At 37.7% G+C, this 20,235-nt stretch overlaps 6 protein-coding genes across 10 annotated transcripts; 1 reads left to right on the top strand and 5 right to left on the bottom strand.

The window, feature by feature from the left end:
• Positions 1–131: 131 nt before the first annotated feature.
• Positions 132–3,360, bottom strand: LOC21390829 (haloalkane dehalogenase). 2 transcript variants are annotated; one of them, XM_010097289.2, is made up of 13 exons: positions 2,821–3,360; positions 2,652–2,706; positions 2,477–2,532; positions 2,285–2,385; positions 2,078–2,147; positions 1,793–1,862; positions 1,623–1,679; positions 1,468–1,535; positions 1,297–1,377; positions 1,115–1,192; positions 825–980; positions 434–586; positions 132–233 (listed from the first exon to the last, which is right to left on the bottom strand). In XM_010097289.2, the coding sequence occupies exons 1-13, from the start codon at positions 2,953–2,955 to the stop codon at positions 150–152; spliced, it is 1,164 nt and encodes a 387-aa protein (XP_010095591.1). In that variant the 5' UTR covers positions 2,956–3,360; the 3' UTR covers positions 132–149. The 2 variants fall into 2 exon arrangements, with proteins under 2 accessions (XP_010095591.1, XP_024020846.1); XM_024165078.1 differs by lacking the exon at positions 132–233 and having other exon boundaries at positions 561–638.
• An 817-nt stretch (positions 3,361–4,177) lies between these two features.
• LOC21390828 (photosystem I reaction center subunit XI, chloroplastic) lies at positions 4,178–5,913 on the bottom strand. The gene is made up of 2 exons (XM_010097288.2): positions 5,589–5,913; positions 4,178–4,813 (listed from the first exon to the last, which is right to left on the bottom strand). The coding sequence occupies exons 1-2, from the start codon at positions 5,769–5,771 to the stop codon at positions 4,322–4,324; spliced, it is 675 nt and encodes a 224-aa protein (XP_010095590.1). The 5' UTR covers positions 5,772–5,913; the 3' UTR covers positions 4,178–4,321.
• An 837-nt stretch (positions 5,914–6,750) lies between these two features.
• LOC21390827 (hemolysin A) lies at positions 6,751–9,417 on the top strand. The gene is made up of 9 exons (XM_024165084.1): positions 6,751–6,857; positions 7,015–7,096; positions 7,227–7,306; positions 7,717–7,819; positions 7,932–8,088; positions 8,197–8,325; positions 8,505–8,591; positions 8,697–8,741; positions 9,045–9,417. Exons 1-9 carry the CDS (start codon positions 6,788–6,790, stop codon positions 9,183–9,185), a joined length of 894 nt encoding a protein of 297 aa, XP_024020852.1. The 5' UTR covers positions 6,751–6,787; the 3' UTR covers positions 9,186–9,417.
• A 71-nt stretch (positions 9,418–9,488) lies between these two features.
• On the bottom strand, positions 9,489–11,255 carry LOC21390826 (ubiquitin-like-conjugating enzyme ATG10). 4 transcript variants are annotated; one of them, XM_024165085.1, is made up of 7 exons: positions 11,086–11,255; positions 10,928–10,996; positions 10,657–10,830; positions 10,246–10,329; positions 10,059–10,158; positions 9,844–9,941; positions 9,489–9,750 (listed from the first exon to the last, which is right to left on the bottom strand). In XM_024165085.1, exons 1-7 carry the CDS (start codon positions 11,239–11,241, stop codon positions 9,550–9,552), a joined length of 882 nt encoding a protein of 293 aa, XP_024020853.1. In that variant the 5' UTR covers positions 11,242–11,255; the 3' UTR covers positions 9,489–9,549. The 4 variants fall into 4 exon arrangements, with proteins under 4 accessions (XP_024020853.1, XP_024020854.1, XP_024020855.1 ...); XM_024165086.1 differs by having other exon boundaries at positions 10,657–10,794; XM_024165087.1 differs by having other exon boundaries at positions 10,928–11,010; positions 11,086–11,213.
• Positions 11,256–12,167: 912 nt separating this feature from the next.
• Positions 12,168–14,650, bottom strand: LOC21390825 (rhodanese-like domain-containing protein 4A, chloroplastic). The gene is made up of 4 exons (XM_010097285.2): positions 13,909–14,650; positions 13,135–13,237; positions 12,599–12,820; positions 12,168–12,480 (listed from the first exon to the last, which is right to left on the bottom strand). The coding sequence occupies exons 1-4, from the start codon at positions 14,634–14,636 to the stop codon at positions 12,427–12,429; spliced, it is 1,107 nt and encodes a 368-aa protein (XP_010095587.2). The 5' UTR covers positions 14,637–14,650; the 3' UTR covers positions 12,168–12,426.
• Positions 14,651–15,049: 399 nt separating this feature from the next.
• LOC21390824 (TPR repeat-containing protein ZIP4) lies at positions 15,050–18,909 on the bottom strand. The gene is given in 6 exon segments (XM_024165095.1): positions 15,050–15,697; positions 15,808–16,081; positions 16,186–16,547; positions 16,763–16,795; positions 16,892–17,081; positions 17,552–18,909. Coding segments are annotated over 6 exon segments (2,865 nt in total).
• Positions 18,910–20,235: the final 1,326 nt, after the last annotated feature.

The raw sequence follows: 20,235 nt of genomic DNA, 5'->3' as shown, positions 1-20,235 counted from the left end.
TTTTCGACAATAATTTGATGGCCATTCAATTCATTATGTGGAACTTCTGTGATTCCTTATGTTTCTTGATTGACAAAACAAAAGGTCAAACAACTAAAAAAGAGAAAAGGAGGACGGAACAACATTATCAGTAAAAAATGGAAGAAAAATCACAAAAAGCTCCTTTTTCTAATAATCCCGGAAATGATCTGCCCGAGTTCCTCACCGCAGTCTTCCTGTACGTGGTGCCCTGCCTGCAAAACCCAGAAAAATAAGTAAATGATTGATAATTCAACGCTTTGAATGTTTGGATGTCATTAGCCTTATCAATTTAAAAAATTTTATGAAAAAATAGAAGTCCTATATTCAAAATTTGTCCATAATCAAGTCAAACATGATTTTGTAACTTTCCATTTATGCATGCATGACATGTATAAGAGGAAAGAGTTGGTACATTAGGAATCTGGATAAGCTCTTGCTTTGAATTTTTGCAGAAATTTTCAACTCCATCGAAGGTCAACCAACGATCTCTCTGTCCCCAGCAAACTGTAGTCTTTACTTTCCAGCTCTTGTCAAGTAGTATCGCCGTCGTTTCTTCCACGTAGTTCTGCCATGCACACCAACCAGAACAGTAGCGGAATAAGGGAAGCCATTCACAACTAAATATACAACACAAGAAATGCCTCACTTATATATATCTAAAAGATTTAAATTGCTCGAGAAATTAAACATGGAATCCACAATGAGAAACTAAATAGGTGTGGAATTTGATATCTGGTCTCTTCTTAGCATTAGTCTGTTTATGAAAATATGAAAAGATTTAAACAATTACTAAGCTGATTTACCTTCAATTCCTTCTTCATAGACCGACTAATTGCATTCAACGCAAACCCTGAGGAACCAGATGTAAGGTAAGGTCTTCTATAAACCATTAAATCATCTTCTTTGATTCTGTAAGGACCGCAGCTCGTCAAGGCTTTGTCACTAGCTCTTATGGGATCCTAGTTTGATAAAAGCAGCAAATTATTCGATCTTTTTGACAGGACTAATCCTAAACATGAAAATATGATGAGAAACAACACACTGACAGACAGACATACATACATAACATATGTAGTACAAAGAATCTTCATACCTGAGAAAATATTTCGCCTAATAAGAAGTTGCTGAATATGGACAAGGCTGATGGAAGGTTGGAATGCTTTGCTGTTAGCTTAATAAAACAAGGTAAAGACCATATAAGTTAAATGTTATGTTATCTTATAATACCAAACTTTAAGAACTGACTGAGTCATAAGTTTTTTAGAGAAACCGTACAGGAGGATTTAGGAGTATTATGTCATTAATCTTATCCTGATGAGTGCTAGCGTATTTGACAACTACAGGTGCAAAGTATCCCTGAGAATATATGTCAAAAGAGTAATTAATCTGTCGTATGACAATTCCTTGCTTGTATATTCACCCAAAAAGAAACTTTGACAAAATTACCTGAACAACAAGGGTCACCTTATTGTCGGTAACGTCATTAATTAAAGACTCGAAAGATGACACATACTCTGCAAAACATAATAAAATTGAAAACGAATAAGCATAGTGGACATTTTGTTCCTATCTACCCTTATCAATACAAGTAAAGCAATTACCATCCAGGGTGTAGTCAAAACCATATCCAGGTTGCGGCTTATCCGAAAATCCGAAGCCTGTTAAAGTAAGGCAAACAAAACCATCATAACATACTGTTAGTTAAAAGGCTAAGGAGAATTAAAATGCATTTAGCAATAAGGACGAACACATGTACATGTTAAGGTCATACCTAGCCAATCAAAAGCAATTGCACGGAAGTTTTTAGAAAGTACGGGAAGAACTTTGCGATAAGAGTATGCCTGTAGACAATACCAAGTGCATTTAAATTATAAGTCATTAATGGCGAAGCTCTTACTCAAACATGAGCACTAAGATAGTAGATAATATGCAGCAAACTATCAAAAAAAAAAAAAAAAACCAAATCAAAACAAAACTTGCCAACTTATTTCAACGATGCAATAGAAAGCATTACACAAGCAATTTAGGACCGTTTTATTGAGAAATTAAGACTGACCTGTGAAGGGAAACCATGAACTAGTACAACTGACGGATTATCAGCGCTTCCAGACTCGACGCAGAACCATCTATTGCACAAAATCATATATAGAGAGAGCATTTTTCAATCGGTAAGCCCTGCAAATAATCCAATCTCAATTTCTGCATATTTTGACCACAAAAAATTTAGCACTAGCCCTAAAGAAACACACTCATAATTTTTTACCTGAAAAAATCAGGAGGCGCCTGAGAAGCGGCACCCATTGTGAGCCCAAAAATTGGATCTTTTGCCTTCCCACCGGACCCACCAACCGGATGAGCTTTCACCTACAAAATATAATCACATTGTCAAAAACTAGATCTTTTTCTGATCATGCATTTTTGTAACAAAATGAATTTGAAGAAAAAAATTACTCACTATCTTCCCTTGCTTGAACCATTCATCAGAAGGGCTTGGTCCATCCGAATATTTTCCTGGCCGTAAACATCGAACACACCCAAGTTCCGACATTAATTTCAACAGATTTTTCAAGAAACAATACAATAAAAAAAAGGCATATACATATAGATATGTCATATGTGTATTGTTGTACCTCCACTGAAAGAGAATCCATCGCCAGCAGAAACAGGAGCATCTATCAGATAATCCTGACGAGGAAGAAAAGAAAAACGAACGTTTAGAAGAAAAAAAAAAAATATATATATATATATATATATATATCAGAGAGTTGAATAAGTTAATAGTGAATAGATTAATCTTACTCCTTGTGGATCATCGTTGTTCGAAGCCCTACAGCTGAAGCTCAGAGGCTTTTTCGTGCTGTTCCGGGCCGTTGAAACCGAAGAAGGAATAGGAGGTCGGAGGAGAAGATTGAAGTGATGACAAAGAATTGACATTGTAAGGAATTACTGTAGGTGAAGAAAGAAAGAAAGAAGACAGCTAGAGAACCGAGTTGGTTGTTGTTATACGAGATGTACATTGGTTGGTGGCTCAGGTTTCTTCCTGGGATGGATAGAAATTTCCTGGTCCTCATCAAAAAGGTCTTTTTTTTTTTTTTTGCATTGTCTACTTTCCGTAGTAAAAGAGTTTGTCCTAATCCAACGTCGTTGAAAATCGTAAGAGAAGAAGAAGAAGAAGAAGAAGAAAGGTGGAATTTTGAGATACCGGGAATTTCCTGGGACGATTAAACCAGTGGATTCAACGAAGTATAAAAGCAAATTTTATTTATTTATTTTTAAACCAAATTCTAGCCTTTTGCTTGCTTCCTCTCTAGTGAGTGTGTTCTTTTTTATTTTTTGAATTCTGAGTTGCCGACTTTTTTACAATTGACTCTTGGATTTAGATTGACAGAGTCAGAATATGGGAAAAAAATTAAGGGTGCAGAATTTATTTTAAAATAATTTTATATTTTATATGATTATTTTTAATATAAAAAAAATATTAATGTCCTGAGAGAGATGAGAAAACATAAATAAAAAATAAAAAATATTTTTTATTTTTTTATTTTATATTAAATTAAAAAATTATTTTTATCTTTTTTTTTTATTTTTAATTATGTCAAACTCTCTCGTTTTTATTTTTTTTTTTAAAAACTTAAAAATTAAAAATAAAAAAAACTCCAAACACACCCAACGTTTCTTTTTCCAGCCACTCCTAAAAGGGAAAAAAAAAAAATCTAACGTCCGGTTGTTGGCTTTTTTTTTTTTTTACGCGCCATTTTTAGCGAATTAACTAAACAGCCAACATACAAGGACTTGTTTGGTTGAATATTTAACGGTTCTGTTGTCTTACTTTTTTTTTCCTTTAGAAAAAAATTATGATCATCAGATGTAATCACAAATCTCGTACTTAATGGCATATTATCAAAATTTATGCCAAGTTGCTTTCCATTAGAATTACAATTTAATCTTTTTGTTACCTTATTGTTTCCTAACAAAAATTTCAATTTTAATTATGTTTTTCACTCATACTTACAAAAAGAACACCTTTATTTATATTTCGAACCCTCATTACCCTTATTTAGGAAGGAAAGGCATAATTTTATTACATGATAATTGATATCTGCCCAAGGGGGCCAAAAAAAAAAAAAAAAAGAGGAATATTATAGTAGTGATATGCTGGGACAATCTGGCTACCAATATTAGTCTCATAATTTTTCATTGACCACCCAAGAAGTTTAATACACAACAAGAGAGAAACACTAGAGATAGTATATTATTATACACAACTATATTAAAGAAATATCACATGCTTGCACGTCCATTACTTGACGTAGTAAGGAAGATCAAGGACATAGAGAAGGTAATAGGCCCAAATGACACCAGAAATCCCACCAAAGAAAAACCCACCGCTGAACTTGGCCCAACCCTCGGCGGTCTGAAGCTGGTCAGGTTCCTTCTTCCTGCCGGTCAAAGTCAACGCAGGGGCTGTGGAGGGCTCGCCTTCATTGAACGACGCAATTCCGTACATCGACAGGGCAATGCTCAGTATCACGATCAGCCCTCCCGCTGCCAACGACCCGGCTTGGCCCGCGATTTCCGTGTTTCTAAGTGGGCCCGTCTTCACGAACGGGCCCACCAGGAGGAACCCGTGGGCCAGGCCCACCTCCACTCCCCTGAGGAGTGGGCTGACTGCCGTCCGGTAGGCCGGTAGGTTGGAGAGGTACCACGCGATCAAGGGGCTTGAGGTCACCGGAGTCTCGAGGCTTCCGATGAAGGGATCGCCGTTGATTGGCTGGATCACTTGGTAAGTTGGCTGCAAAAAGTTTAAACAAGTTAACAAAATCAAAATGAACATCAAGACTAATAGTGTATTATATTAAACTAAAATAAGATTAGCAAAAAGTATATATTAAAATAATATGTCCTATACTTTATTTTAAGTCTCGTTTATTTCACCGATTTGAATTTTTAATTATAGTTTTATTACAATTAAAATTTTTTATAAAAAGTCACATTTAAATTTTTTTCTGTTACGATAAAAAATTCTCACATAAAATCACATTTCAGATTAAATTAAAAATTAAAATTCATAAACTGAGCGAGACCTTAATGTAATATTTGTAAATAATTGTTACTACAACTCTTTATTTAATCAAAATCATATTAAAACTTACAGAATCTAATACGAATATGACGGTTTAAAATATAATCTTTATTAGTAGAATAATTTTTCATATCCTACTGCAATTTTTTTTTTTCATGATCTAATTAGCGGTTGTTGGTAACTTCAACAATTTGAGTTGGAATAGTACAAAACTCAAGACTAGTTGTATATTTTTGAAGATAGTCCTAAAATTATGAAGTGAAAATAATCTTTCATTTTTTCATCTATAGATAAGTGGATTGAAAATTGTGTGTTTTCAACAGCACTCTTCTTGTTGTTCCAAAAAAAAAGCCGTCTATCATTTTGTTTAGCACGCATCACGCATGCTTAAAAGATCTGAACACTCTTGCGTTGTCTTCTATCATTTTGCTGCAACATCTTGTCTCTCGTGAAAGACTATTTAAAAAAGGCAAAAGCTGATCACCTTCTCAGACTGAATGGCTCTGACAGTGAAGCAGCGAGGACGTGATCTGTTGAAGCTGGGCAAAGCTCTAAGTTGAGATCCACAGATGCCCTTTGGAGAGGCAAGCAATTCCCAGCTGGCGGCACACCGAGTAATACTGTTTTTGGGCTGGCTAGCCATAGGAGAAGCACTAGCAATGGCCATTGATGTTTTTTTTTATTTTTTATTTTTTTTGGTTAACAAATTCCAACTGGAATATATTTTGTAGGAATCTTTTTACTATGCCAATTGAAATGCTACGTACTTTTTCACTGACCTGGGTTAGTATCAATTGCTCAAACATTTGTGGTTTGGTAGGGTCGACGTGTAATATAGGGAGAGATTTTATTGGATAGTTTATGGTCGTGACCTTATCCACCCTTATCCCATAATAACTAGTGATCAATGATCTACTCACACGTCGCTTTTTCTGCGCCTCTGGTCTCGTCTTTTTGTAGACCCGCATAAAACTATCAGCCATTGCAGCTATTTTGTCAATTCCTTATTATATTCAGGTATTCAGAATATATTATTTGCTGTTTGAGCTTTTTAGCGACCGATGGACGGTTCTTTAGTTTGTGAATTTGAGTTTTTAATTAGAGTTGAAATGTGATTTTATATAAAAGTTTTTTATTGTAGTAAAAACGTTAGATATGACTGTTTCTAAAGACTTTTTACTATAATAAAATTTAAATTTTAAACTCGAATTAATAAAATGAACGGAGTCTGTATTCAATATATTTACTGTTACGTGGGTCACGGGTCACGAAATGTGATTATCTTTTCTAGTGATAATTATGACAAAATTTCATACTTGACATGAAATTTAATAAAAATTTCAGAATATTATAAATATAATAAAAATAACATAATTATTATCATAATTATGTCACATTTTGTACTATGTAATGATATAATCATTATTCTAATGATTTCAAAATTTTATTATTTAATATTTTAAAAATTTTGTTATATTCAAACTTTACCATCGAAAAGAGCCCTTATTTCTAGGGAGAATTGGGCCGAACACGTAATAGTGAATGGAAGCCCAATAAGGGCCCAGACCTAGCCCAATCCAAATGGCTGGAACGAAATATACCATCAGAAGCAGCTAAGCTGCAAGATACCCCAACGAAATGGCTCGCGCAGTGCGAATTCTGAAGCTTCCCACAAACATAATCATGCCGCGCAATTTTCCTACCAACTCAAGCTTCTTTGACGCATTCAACTCCAACTTTCATAAGCTTCCCGGTAAAATCTATCTTCCTTCTAAAGGATTACTTCTATTACGTTAACTTTCCCACAAGTCTTGTTGTTAGTTTCGTTAGTTTTCTTCTTTTGGGCATTTTCACAAACACCTCGTCGTGCATGGAAATTTGTCTTTAGTTTTTGTTTATTTTGTTTCTAGTGAGATGGGTCACGTCCCAGATGCAAATTCAGTACAGAGGTTTCGCTGTTGTCAATTCGGCAAAGATTCAACAGCCAAAGAAGTAAGCTTTTTTCAAAATTTTCAATTCATGTTGTTAGGCTAGTAGAACGGCCATTTGCTGATAAGCCCCTTTTTCTCTTTCTTGTGTTCTGTTTTATAGCATGTTTGTGTTTGACTAGTGAAAGTTTCAGGAAAAGGAGGCTTGATGAGATATGTGTTGAAAGGTTCCAAGAATATAGCCGAACCTTCATACAGTCCTGGATATTACAAGGTGAGATACTAAAATCCACAAAATAAAATTAGAACATATATATTTATGTATGTATGTATGTATGTATACGCATGAGGTGCTTTTCTAAGCATAAAATGTTGTAAAGTTTTTACAATAGTACGAGATAACTAAACTTTTTGGTGTTATATTTTTGTTATGTCAGTGTTACATTCTGTAAATGTTATGTTACATTTCTCATGTTATACGTGATGGTCCTTGATTCTCCGGGAGGACCATTGATATATGCGTGTGGTTTTGGACTGGGGATAAGCTTCTACTACTTTGCTTGATCAGTTTCTTTGGGCAGGGTTTTGGGACTTTCCTTTGCAGACAATACATAAGCATGTGAAGCAGTTGGTTTGATTAAAGATTTGTTATGTGATCTATTACTAACACATCTACTCATATAGGGAAAGTATTTGTGGATGGAAAGGTAGTAAATAAAGCTGGAACGTCTGTATCTGAAAAGGCAGTTGTGGAGATACGGGCTAAAGTGCCCAAATATGTATGTAGGTGATTACTTTTCTGGAAGGTCCCATCTTACACATTTTTGTTAATGTCAAGTTTTATTTTCTTCGAAGGGTAATTCATGTTATGCTAATTTGTTACCGGCTTCGCTACACAGAGCAGGACACAAGTTAGAAGCTGCAATTGAAGAGTTTGGTATTGATGTTTCCGGCAAAGTAGCTCTTGATTCTGGGTTGTCCACTGGAGGATTTACTGACTGTTTACTCCAGTATGGCGCATCATTTGTTTATGGAGTTGATGTGGGTTATGGACAGGTAACGTAAAGCTTTCTGTTATTAGTTTATGCGTGTTTATAGAGTTGGTATACTTTCTTTGTGTTTGGCGCTTTTCAACTGCTTATGGGATGGATGGTACTAAGTTAGGTGGTGGAGAAAATTCGTCGAGATGAACGTGTTTGTGTGATAGAGCGGACGAATTTAAGATACCTTTCTGAACTCCCTCAAAAGGTTGATTTGGTGACTCTAGACCTTTCGTTCATCTCTATTCTCTTGGTAAGATTTTCAAATAGTTCTAATTCTATCATTGCTTTGTGTTTGGCTGATTTGAACCTCCTTTCCTTTTGTGTTATAGAATGTCCATTGTGATTACAATCATTTGCAATATGCTGCTTTATCTTGTTTATAGCCCCTTTATTTATGGCCTTTATTTACTAGCTCTTTTATGCAAGCAGGTTATGCCTGCTGTAGTAAATGTGATGAATGAAGCGGCGAGTTTAGTGACCTTAATCAAGCCTCAATTTGAAGCTCGTAGATCACAGGCAAGAATTTTTTCTAAAATTTTTTTGACGGGAATGCTTTCTTCATGATTAAGAGCATCAAGTAAACGTGCATTCATTTTACTTGGCTTTCCATTATGTTTGTAGGTAGGAAAAGGTGGGATTGTAAAAGATCCACTTGTCCATCAAGAGGTATGCACTGTCCTTCATAACTTTTGCAAATGTCATACTTCCGTTTAGTTCGCTGATAATTCGAGTTGAGATGTGACTTTATGTGAGAGTTTTTTACTGTAATAAAAATGTTAGATGTGACTATTTCTGAGAGTTTTTTACTGTAGCAAAACTCGAATCGGTGAAATGAACATAATTTTTTCTCCAATTCCGCAAGGAAAGATTGTCATTATCAACTATCGTGGGTTCCTGGATTTTGTTGTTTTCAATCATTCAGGGTTCTTGCTTTAGTCTTCTGCTTAAGGTTCTGTTGCATTGATATAGGTTATTGAGAAGATTATCAAGGGTGTAGAGAATTTTGGATTCACCAACAAAGGGTGGATTGAGTCTCCTATTAAGGGTGCAGAGGGAAATACAGAATTTGTCGCATACTTTATTCGAACAACTGAGAAAAGTGCAGAATAATTTCATTCTTTCTTTTATTTTATTTTTTAATTTATAAATTATTGTTTCTAATGCAAGATATGAGAGAATCTATCCATGGAAAAATGACCCCTGTATTTTATGGCTGCCATCTATCTTGCACTTAAAATTACAAATAACTGAATGCAAGAACGGTAAAATGTTTATTTCCCTGTATACCAGTTATTTTCATGTCCCTAGCGTGAAATCAATACAAACATGACAGTGGACTTTTAGAAACAAGATTGTTATTTTCCCCTCTAAAAACCCTTTGTCCAAAATGGTCTTAATATTAACATGTAATCCTTGGAATAAATTCATTCATCTTATTTTCTCAGAAGAACAAAAATATCTTTTATTTCCATACTTAATCACGATAATTGAGCAATTTAGAAGGAATTCTCAGACCGAATACTTGGCCAACCACTGATAGCCATGAAACAATATATAGTTCAATTGCCACTCCTTTATTAGCCATGGAAGTATCACTTTGAAAAAGCAGCTTCATCCACTCGCTCGTCCCACATGGATGTAACTTGTACCATGGTCTGTTCAGGTGCGGATGGTCCTGAAGAATGGTATAAAATTGGTCATTTGCAATTGTTGTAACAAAGAGAAATAGCCAAAAGATGACAAAAAAATAAAAAATAAAAAAAAATACTTCTTGAGTTATAAATGTCCATTTTGATTCTAGCAGTATCTCTGCCGAGGATGCAGGAAGGTCTTTTTCAATCTCGTCCAACACAAGAGGTTGTCCATCTGTTAATCAGCACATTATCAAATAATTCAATCACTCTCTAGTTCTAGTCATGTATAGAATTATCCTTTGCTGAATTGATTATGGTGTTAAAAATGAGAATCAAATAATTAGCATACCAGTCGTGTAGGCACGAAAGAAAAGGACTGGAACCCGATATGAAGCACTGTGCACTAAATGGAAATCGTAGTAATGTACTCCAAAACTATGCCTTTCAACCTTGTAAATAGAGAGAAATATTGAGAAAATTTACTAGAGGCGAGCGAAGGAATGGCAGAATATTAACTGAGATTGTGAATTGTGTACCAGTGTGGCATTATCAGCAGGATCTTCTTCCTCAAAGGAAGCCGTCTCTTCTTTCTCAACCTGAGTAACCTCATAGGAGTCTTCCTAGAAGAATTGAAACAAAAATAAGAAGAGGGAATTCTAGCCAAAATAATAATGTAATGATAATAGTAAGAGGGGAAAATTCATTTGAAAAATGGAAAAGCATATATTAAATTGACAGAATAAACCTCTAAAAGAAAAAAAAAAAAACGACAATAATATATAAAATGACAATAAATATTAAAACACAAGAAAAACTGGTAGCTGGAAAACGACGGAAAAACTAAATTAGAAACATCAGCCCAAAAGAAGAAACGACATTACCGGAAAACGACAGAAAAAATAGACCAGAAACCGACAGCAAATTTAAGGGTTAAAGCGAGGAGTTACAATTACAAACGACAGCAACGACATGAAAGAATCGACGATGGGCAAAAAAGACGATTGTGAAAATAATAATCCATCATCATTCCACACTTGGAGCTCTTCACTGGCGTCCACTTTCGAGCAGAGTGCCGAAACCTCTTGCTTTGGAAACCAAAGTCTTCCCTCTCTAATCAGAAACTATTCTAAGTAACAAAAAAGAAAGAAAAAAGAAATACTGTTCAAAAGAAATCAAATTCAACAAACCTGATTTCAAAAAAAAAAAAAATCAACAAACCTGAAAAGGTATATCTTTTTCAGTTGACTCGGTAAGGCATAGCCTCTCTAAGGTTAAGTATCCATCGATCTGAAAAAGAAAACCTTGACGATGAAATAATTGGCAATTTTGCAAGAAAGAATGGTTGGAAAAGGGATTTAGACGAGACTCGCACTAACTTGATTTGAAGTAAGACCCGGGTGTCGTTTTGCAGAAGGGACCCACGTCCATGGAGGAAAGTCAGGGTTCGATTCTTTCCATCTCTCGGCGAACGCGCGAACAGCGACACGGAATTCGCGCGAAGAGATTGTTCCGTCCCATGAAAGAACATCCATCGTTTGCTTGATGCAATCTCTGGCTGCTGCTTATTTTTATTCGAACATAATTTTTGTGTCGTTTATTCCAAGCTGCCTATTTAAACGCGACTTTAGTGTTGTCGTTTATACAAAATTTTGTCTCGTCGTCATTAATTAAGAACAATGTTAGTTTATAAAAGGCATTAATTCTCTCTTTCTTTTTTTTTTTTAAAAGGAAATATGAAGGTATTATATTCACTCCTATAACATGCTACAATTTTTCTTTTTAAAAAAAAAAAATTCCTTTCTACACAAGCTCGTCTACCAAAATATGAAATTATTTAAATTTTATAAGCGTGATTTACTTAAAATACCCTTTATTGACAAAGCATGTGAGTATCACACGTTTTATTCTGGTGAGTTCTAAAATGCTTCTTGTGGCTAAATGGTTGTAATTTGTAACATTTGAAGTTTAAAGGCCAAAATGGGACAAAAAAACTTTGTTCAACGACAAACAATGAAATTAAATTGAACCCTTAACTATTTCTTTTTAAATATATACATATGTATATATATTGTTGTGTATTGTTTAAACTTGGTATTTTGGAATATGGGTATTTTTGTTATTTATGAAAATTTCTTAGGTGTCAATCAATTGATTATTGTCATTGATGTTTTTAAAACGATTGATAAAACTTAAGGATAAATACAACATTCCTAAAAATATAAAGCGTGATGCAACATTTCCATAAAATCACATAAAAAGTTTTTGTTACTAGCCATTTCATTAAGGAGTAGTTCAGTAATAAACTAAGTTTTTAAAAAGGAGTTTGAGAATAGATTTGGAGTGGCAAAATAAAGTCAAACTTTATGCACTTCGAAGGAAGGAATGCTAAAAGCTATTTGGAATCATATTTTTGGCAAATTAAAAATTAAGAGAAATCAGAAGAAGGTTATAAGTGGAATTTAAAGCTCGCCTTAATAATTGCAAAGGTGGGTTTAAGTATTTACATTATGAAATGGACGTAATGGTACAAAGGACCCCAACATACTACAACAACTGCAATGAATTATCCAAGCACCAAGACCTGATAAGTGATGACAAATATGACATTATGGGTTGAAAGGGCTCCTCATTTATTCAATAACCCCTGCTTTAATAAATAATCGTCAAAATTGGAAATTTGTAACTTGGAAGTGCTCTTCTAAATGAGAGTTGAAACATCACTTTGAGGGCTTTGATGGAGTTGGCGACGACGGCGGTTTCAAATCCGGATACTGCAGCACATCCAACGAAAAAGAATTAACTTATAGTTAACAGAAGCACATATAAACTAGTGAGCAAAAATATGCATGAATTGCTAATATTCATGAGAGCCAGAGAGAGTCAACATACATTAGGATAGGGAGAGGATGATCTTGCACCATTTTTCTTGTCTAGCGTGGACATTGTGGAATTAGCTACTTGTGCATGGTCACTCCCTTGGCTTTCTCCTATGGCACCATTGTCTTCATTACTCCGAATAACTCTTCCATTCTCCCCGAGTTCTTGTGATGCTTTTCTCTTCTTCTGAGGATAGATATGCAGAGAAGGTGGCAAAAGAGTTTCCTGTATTTCCTGAAGAAAAGAAGGGAAAAACAGCAACATATAGTTATCCCAAATGAAAAATTTTGATTGTAACACCTTTTAAAAAAAAAAAAAAAAGCGTTAGAAGAGATGCCAAAATGTCGTGATTGTAACAGTCAGATAGACAAAATAACAAATTTGGGATAATTTGATATATTAAAATTCCAAAATGAGATTTGACCAGTAGTTTGAAGACTAAAATAAGATTATTCCTATTTCTGAATGTGAAAAACTGTAAAACAGAAACACATTGAAACACAGCCCTAATGAAGATGATACTATAAGATAGATGACAGGAAGCTTACCAACCACCCCTTTTTGCCTGCAACCCCACCCTTGATTGCATAAGCTGCTTTGAAGCCATTCTTGAACAATAGCTCAGCCACTTTCATGGAATTACCATCAAGACTACCTTACACAACAAATGTGCTAATATGAATCCAAAATTCAAAATCCAACTCCCTACACAAAAGAAGTTCCGAATATTGCAAAACCAGGGGCTGAACTCGTTTTTAGTCCTGAATTATATGGCAAATCCCATTTTGGTCCGTAACTTTCAAAACTTCTCAGAACGAGTCCTACCATCCATCCAACTATAAAAAAGCTCAACAGAAAAAGGCATAGTTTCTTTCTTAATATTCGTTCTCTGACATATAAAATCACAAAATTAACTCCTACTAAGTGGCACATGTTCGTTACATTTCTTTTTTTGTCCACATTTTAACAGTTAGATGGGTAGAATGACTAATTAGGGACAAAATAATAAATTGGAAACTCGTTCTAGGACGTTTTAATACCAAAATAGGATTTGGCCTATAGTTGGAGACTAAAAATGAGATTAACGGGGGAAAAAAAATCTAACTGCGATTTGCATTTCTACAGCACCTTGGCCCCCTTCGTCTACAATTGAGAAACGGAACCAAAAATAAACACGCACAAACATATGTTCCTCTTGACAGTTCTGTTTCAAATTTCCTAGTTTTTCACAAGTACTTTTTCTCTTTCTCCATTTTACTAACAAAGCCATAACTTTATCCGAAGGCGAAATATTAATTACCAAACAACATATTCAGACTTACTTGTCCAGAATGCAGACAACAGTATACTCAGGTTCCTTAAAGTTTCCCAACACTTTCTTCACAAATCCATCTTCATCATCCTCAGAAAATGGAACCTGCACGGCGCTCTTATTCAGAATCTTCAAATTTGGAGATTTGAGGGATCTCAAAATCTTCTCCTCCCTAATATCCAAGAGCTGCACATTTGGGTCGTCTCGCAATTTACGGAATGCATCAATAGCATATATGAACTTGTACTTTCTGAAATACCCCTGTGTTACGGGTATAACAAAGAGCCAAATGAAAGTACACCCAGCAACGAAAAAAGGGTATCTGTTAAAAAATCCATCAATGGAAACCAAGATTGATTCCAAGTTTATCTTGTCCGAGACTTGCTCAGTTGAGGATACTACAGATTCGGAAGCAGAGCAAGGAAGGGAATATAATGTAGTAGTGGCAGTGATAAGCCCGGAGAGCACAAAAGAGAGATGGGTTTCGGATAAGGGTTGGAAGAAAGATGAGGATTTTAGGAGAATTTGATGTCTTTGAAGAGGGTCCGAGGTGGGATTTCTGAGTAAGATATGGGTGTTCTCGGAGGAGGGAAAATGGGTTTCACGAGAATTTGAAGTTTGGGAAGTGGAAAGGGGTTTATGGAGAAGAGAGAATGGTTTGGAGGTGAGTGGTTTCTGGGTTTTGAGGTGGTTTTTGATGGGAGGAGAACGGAAGAACAAGGTCGCAAGAGACTCCATGAGGAGTGGGAACAATACCAGAATGGGGAAGAGAGAGAGGATAAAGTCATGAAGCCATAAAGGGTAAGGATAGTATGGGTTGGGCTTTTGGATTTGGGCTACACCACTATTCATGGGCTATACAATAGCCCAACCTTTTGGATCCGACAATTTACAATGATTCTCATTTGATGTCAACCAGCTTGAAGTTGAACTTCGACGAGTTTTAAGGTCATAGTGACAGTACATCCTCGATTCTTTTGTACCACTTCAGCATATGCGTTATATGACTAACCTTGCAAGAGTAAATGAGAGAATAATCTACAAGAGAGTGATTGTATTAGTGGGAATTTACAAATAAGAATGATAGCCACAACTGAGCGTTACTAGTTACTATTTAGGCATTTTCTACCCCCCCCCCCCAAAAAAAGTTACTATTTAGGCATATTTTTATCTATACTTTGCGCACAAAGTTCCTTTTCAAAGCCACTAACAAAATCCTCCATGGATGCTCTGTAACCCTCCATTCCTGGGACATGCATAGCAAGTTCCAAACCAACGCTCATCCATTTTTTGGCCACATCAATCTGGCCTAGCCTCACAGGCAACGCTGCCCTGTTCCAAGCAGTCGTAGCCAGCCATTTTCCCTCTTCAATGGGGTACTCGCCGTCTTTCAAACCCACCATTATTCGGTAAGCTTGCTTGTACATGCCATAAACAGCATCATCGTCCGCCTCCCCTCTGCGAACGTTAGCTACTGCTATGAGCTTCCGGACGATGAGAGCCACACTTTGGTACTCCGGTGAGGGAGAAGAAAGGAGAGCCGAGAGGCACTCATTTAGAACAAAGGCAGCTACTTCATGATTATGCCGAGGACCCTGCAAGGCATTGAGGCCAATCTGAAGGAGGTACTTGGGGCTGCAAGCCTTAGAACTCGCGAAATTTTTCACTAGTAGTAGTTGTGATCCTAAATCATTGAGTCTTCCTTGTACATCATAGGCGCAGAGGGTGTACACGAAGAAGAGATCTGTCTCAAAGCTGGTAATTTGATCGTCGTTAAGCTGAGAGCCTGTTGAGATTGACTTGAGTAACTGCACCCAAAGAAGCAATATTAGTACAAGGAGACATATTCCATATGAATAATAAAGTTGCATAACAAATAGATCTAATAAAGAAATTAGTTGTTTATTACCTTTCCTGCTCTATCTAGTAGTTCCACGGCCTGTTTCACTTCCGTGTCAGTTAACGCAACCTTCTTCCGATTCTCCAAAGCTATCGTGGCAGACACACTCAGTATTAGCGATTTGCATACCATAATATCATTTTCTTCTGCTTGCCCATCAATCGGAAGACCGTAAAGTTCTGATGCCAATCTCAAGAAATCGGCACATAATTGAAAGTTCATCTCCTTCCCATTTTTTATCCCAAAGTTCCATGAGCTCACGGCAAACCAATTCCATTCCCGTCTTCCAATTTCCCCTTTTCCAAAGAAGCAGAGAAATCGGCACATAATTGAAAGTTCATCTCCTTCCCATTTTTTATCCCATAGTTCCATGAGCTCACGGCAAACCAATTCCATTCCCGTCTTCCAATTTCCCCTTTTCCAAAGAAGCAATCAGGCCCAAGTTCGGATGCTCGGTTGTAAGCCTGTTTTACAAACTTGAGGACTTCCAGTTCATTGCCTGGTTCTTGACTTAGGATTGTCACCAACGTGCGTAGAACAACAACTTCTGTTGTTGGCATGGATTTTCCAGTGACATAAAAGTTAAGGAGATTTGACAAAGCGGCAATAGCCACAGGAAGAACGTGGCAAGCAATGGCCTCATGGGCTGAGAGGGAGAGAAAGTCCGGGCTAAAATCAAGGCACGTAGTCATTGCTTGAATCTGATTAATAGCACCACTGTGGTCGTTCTTTTGCAGATAGATTTTGAACTGCACAAGGTTTGAAGAGATGTCAAATTGCTTAAAGTTACAACCTGTCGTAAAATTGGAGCAAAGATCTGAATAAAGTATAATTGTGATGCTGAACGGTGAATCCAACAACGAACTGTTTTGCAGATCTTACAAGCGAGCATTGTGTGTGTGTGTGTGTGTGTGTGTGAGAGAGAGAGAGAGAAAGAGAGAGAAATAACAGAGACAGAAAGCACCTTCAGGAACGCAGAAGCTATGTTGGGTTCAAGCTGCAGAAATGCAAGCATTAGAAGTCGATTTTTAATAAGAATGACAGTTTGTTTGCAAGATACTATGTCTTGAAGACCAAGTATCACTAAGAATACCTTTTCAGCCTCGTTTATGTATTCTAGAGCTTGGTCAAGCCGAGAGAGACCAAGGTGGCAGAGACACAACACTCTATAGCCCTTGCCTCGAAATACTCTATTCTCTATATCATATGGGATATAAAGCATTGATTTTTCGAACATTTCTGCACTCGTTTTATAATCTTTTGAATGAAAATGATCTGCAGCACTGCAATTTTGCAATTTATAAGTAGTTGAATTAACTATCTGCCTGGCAGTATTATACATATGTGGATACTTATTACATTTATACATGTATGTACAGTATGCATTTCGTGTTTTCATAGTTCGAATATAAAACGTATTCTTCTATATGGTTTTCACCAAGCTCGGCTCCAACTAAACTAACAAGGTTAGATCCAACCGTATACCTATTTAATTGGATCCAATATTTCACCATGCCAAGTGATCAACAAGCCACTTCAAATAGTCAAGGAAGCAAACAACCAAAGCTGTAGGCAAACAAAAGCAATCCATCTAAGGCTAAAGTTACTAGGGTGGCTTATGGGTTTCAGATGGAATTCTAAGACTAAGGCCAGTGACTACAAAAGAGTGCAATAAACACGTTGTAAACTACTGCCAGAGTATATGATCATTGTATCTACAGATTTTGAGACAACTAAGCAAATAAACATTTACCAATTCCATAACACTGCGTGCATCGCCATTCTCTGCTTTGCAACTGCCTCACCGGAGAAGAGTGCTACCACTCTCTCATCTGACACGAGCTCCGCTGCCACTTTAGCCCTCACCTTCAACCCCTTGCCGCAGCTACCATCACTCCCTACTACTCTGTGAGCCAACCTAACAGCCGCACTGGCACTAACATGGCACCGCCCCAACAGCCCCAAGAATACATCCTTTGCCGTTTCTGCTCCAGCAGTCCCTGCTGCTTGAAAGTAGGTCTCTAGGGCAGAAATCCAAATGCCCTCCGGAATTCCCTTACTTAGCACCATGCCCCTCAGCTCTTTCTCCGCCTCAGCATACCTTTGCAAACCCAGCCACGCTTTCATGGCCAGTACAGGCAGGCTCGGATGGCGATCCTCATTGTCCCCCTCTCTCAACACCTTCACACACTTGATAACACTCTCGAACTCTCCCATCTGAAGATGAACGGCCGAGATGAAACGAAGCGTCTTTGATTTCAACTCCTCGAGCTCGAGCCTATCCTCCCGAGTTCTTGCTCCACGCAGTCCTCTCTCGTACAGATCCAGAGCCTCGTTCATAAGCCTCAAGGCTTCATTCAAAGCACCGTTCTCACCCTTGGACAAAATGCTCTTCCCGAACGCTAAATACTGGTTCGCAAGAGCTTTTTGGTGCTCAGGCGACCCGAATAAGAAATCCTTGGCGCGATTCAGCAACGCGACGGCCAGATTTCGGTCGGACACTTCCCAGGCAGTCCGAGACCTAGCGATGCTCAGATCCAGCAATAGCTTTCGCTCTTCTGTACCGGATATCGCACTCGCGTCAAGCTTCGACACCAGATCCGTAGCTTTCTCAAAGCAGGTCGAAGCGAGCTCGAATTTTCGGAGCTCGTGCCAGATCACGCCGGTTTTGTGGTAAAACGAAGCGGACTTGATATCCGGGGACGGTACTCCAGCGATTCCTCCGGCGACGGCGAGGAGATCGGCGGCGACGTGGCGGAGCTTGGCGTGACCTTCGGTGAGGACAAATCTGGAGGTAGAAGAGGAAGAAGGAGAACGAGAGCGGATGGAAGCGGCATTGGAGAGGTCGACGCAGGCGTTCCAGAGGCGATAGCTGAGCTTCCAAACGTGGAGCTTGACCGAGTCAGGGAAAGGTGCCGATTGACTAAGTTGATTCAGGTTTCGCCTGAGGTCGTCGGATATTGAGTCTGGCAATGGCTTTTCCGGCGATTGATTCTCCGCTTGCTTGATTGAGGACTCGATTTGGGAGAGTAGAAGGTTGTGATGGAGCTCAGATTGAGATTCATGGTGGTTTTGCCGCAGATCCGGGGTCGACGTTTCGTCGATTCTCATAACTTTTAGTTATGGCGGGAAAATTGATACGGAAATGGGGGAAGAGAGAGAGAGAGAGAGAGCTGCTTGGATGTATGATTTTGTTGGCGGTGATTTCTTGGAGGGAAAGCAAAAGAAGCGTTTTGATTGAGACTGCGAATTTGAGGACTGAGGATGGTTTGTTATGGTTATACGACATCCCGAGTGTGTCGTACGAAAATATGAGAGAATTACATTTTTATCCCATAATCACCACCAAACCTCCTAATTCTATCCCTTAAAAAAAAAAAAAACTACCCCTCTTAATATCTAACGGACATTTGAAACAATTCAAAAGACTAAAATGCCCTTAGCTTTAAACCCTAATTCCTCACCTATTCTTAGGCCTCGTTTGGTTGGGAGATCCTAATCAAAAAATCTGAGTCATGTGCGTTGTCTCGTGTTTGGTGTCGCACGGACTCAGATCAGAGATTTGAGCTAAGTCCTGATTTTAGGGTCCTGATTCAGAATCAGGCCCCCCCTGATTCTGGCTTGATTTCGATCTTTGCACAGTAAAAATTACTGTTCTTCGTGGAGTTATTTCTCACCGCAACCCCCAACCATATACCATATGCCAGAGAGCACGTTCTCTGCCAGAAATGCTTCCAGCCTTCGATCTTGGCAGAGATTCTCTGCTCTTTCTTGGTTCTCCTTCTCATCTTCCCTCATTTCTTCCACTGTTGTGCCAATTTTTCACTCCTCCGGTCGTGTCTTGGCAGAGATTCTCTGCTTCCTCTTTCTTCAATTTTTCACGCCTCTCTGCCCGAAGAAACTCTGCTTCCTCTTTCTTCAATTTTTCACTCCTCTCTTCCCTCATTTCTTCGGGCAATAACCGGTAGAAAACCCAATTGATTTTCACCTGATGAGAAATGCTTCGCGTAAAGCTTTGCTCATGAACAAACGACTGAGGCTTCACATTCGGTACCAATTTCGTCGATTCTACGAAAGGTTGCCCACTTCACGCCTTCGCCGGAGAGGAACAAGACGCTCATCGAAAAAATACAACAAACATTCATCCGCGTTTGGTGTTTGGCCGGCAGTGACGTTAATCTCCTCCTCAGATTCGAACAATTTACCGGTAAGTGATCCTCAGACTCCTGTTGATTTGCTTGTTTGGGGTTTAGGGTTTCTGTGAATGTTCTTGAATGGTTGTTGTCAGTAGAATTTGTGGCTTTTTGTGGAAATGGGATTTGTAGAATATAGACCACGGTTGCATCCTCCGTTGTAGCATCATGTCTCACTTTCCATTCTTCACATAGTTAATTGATTTACAAAAAAAAAAAAAAAAAAAAAAAAAAAATTTTTTTC

This window comes from Morus notabilis, unplaced genomic scaffold (assembly GCF_000414095.1).
Source record: "Morus notabilis unplaced genomic scaffold, ASM41409v2 Scaffold579, whole genome shotgun sequence".
Taxonomy (NCBI): domain Eukaryota; kingdom Viridiplantae; phylum Streptophyta; class Magnoliopsida; order Rosales; family Moraceae; genus Morus; species Morus notabilis.
The sequence above is the reverse complement of the archived record's forward strand: the minus strand, read 5'-3'. Positions and strand labels throughout refer to the sequence as shown.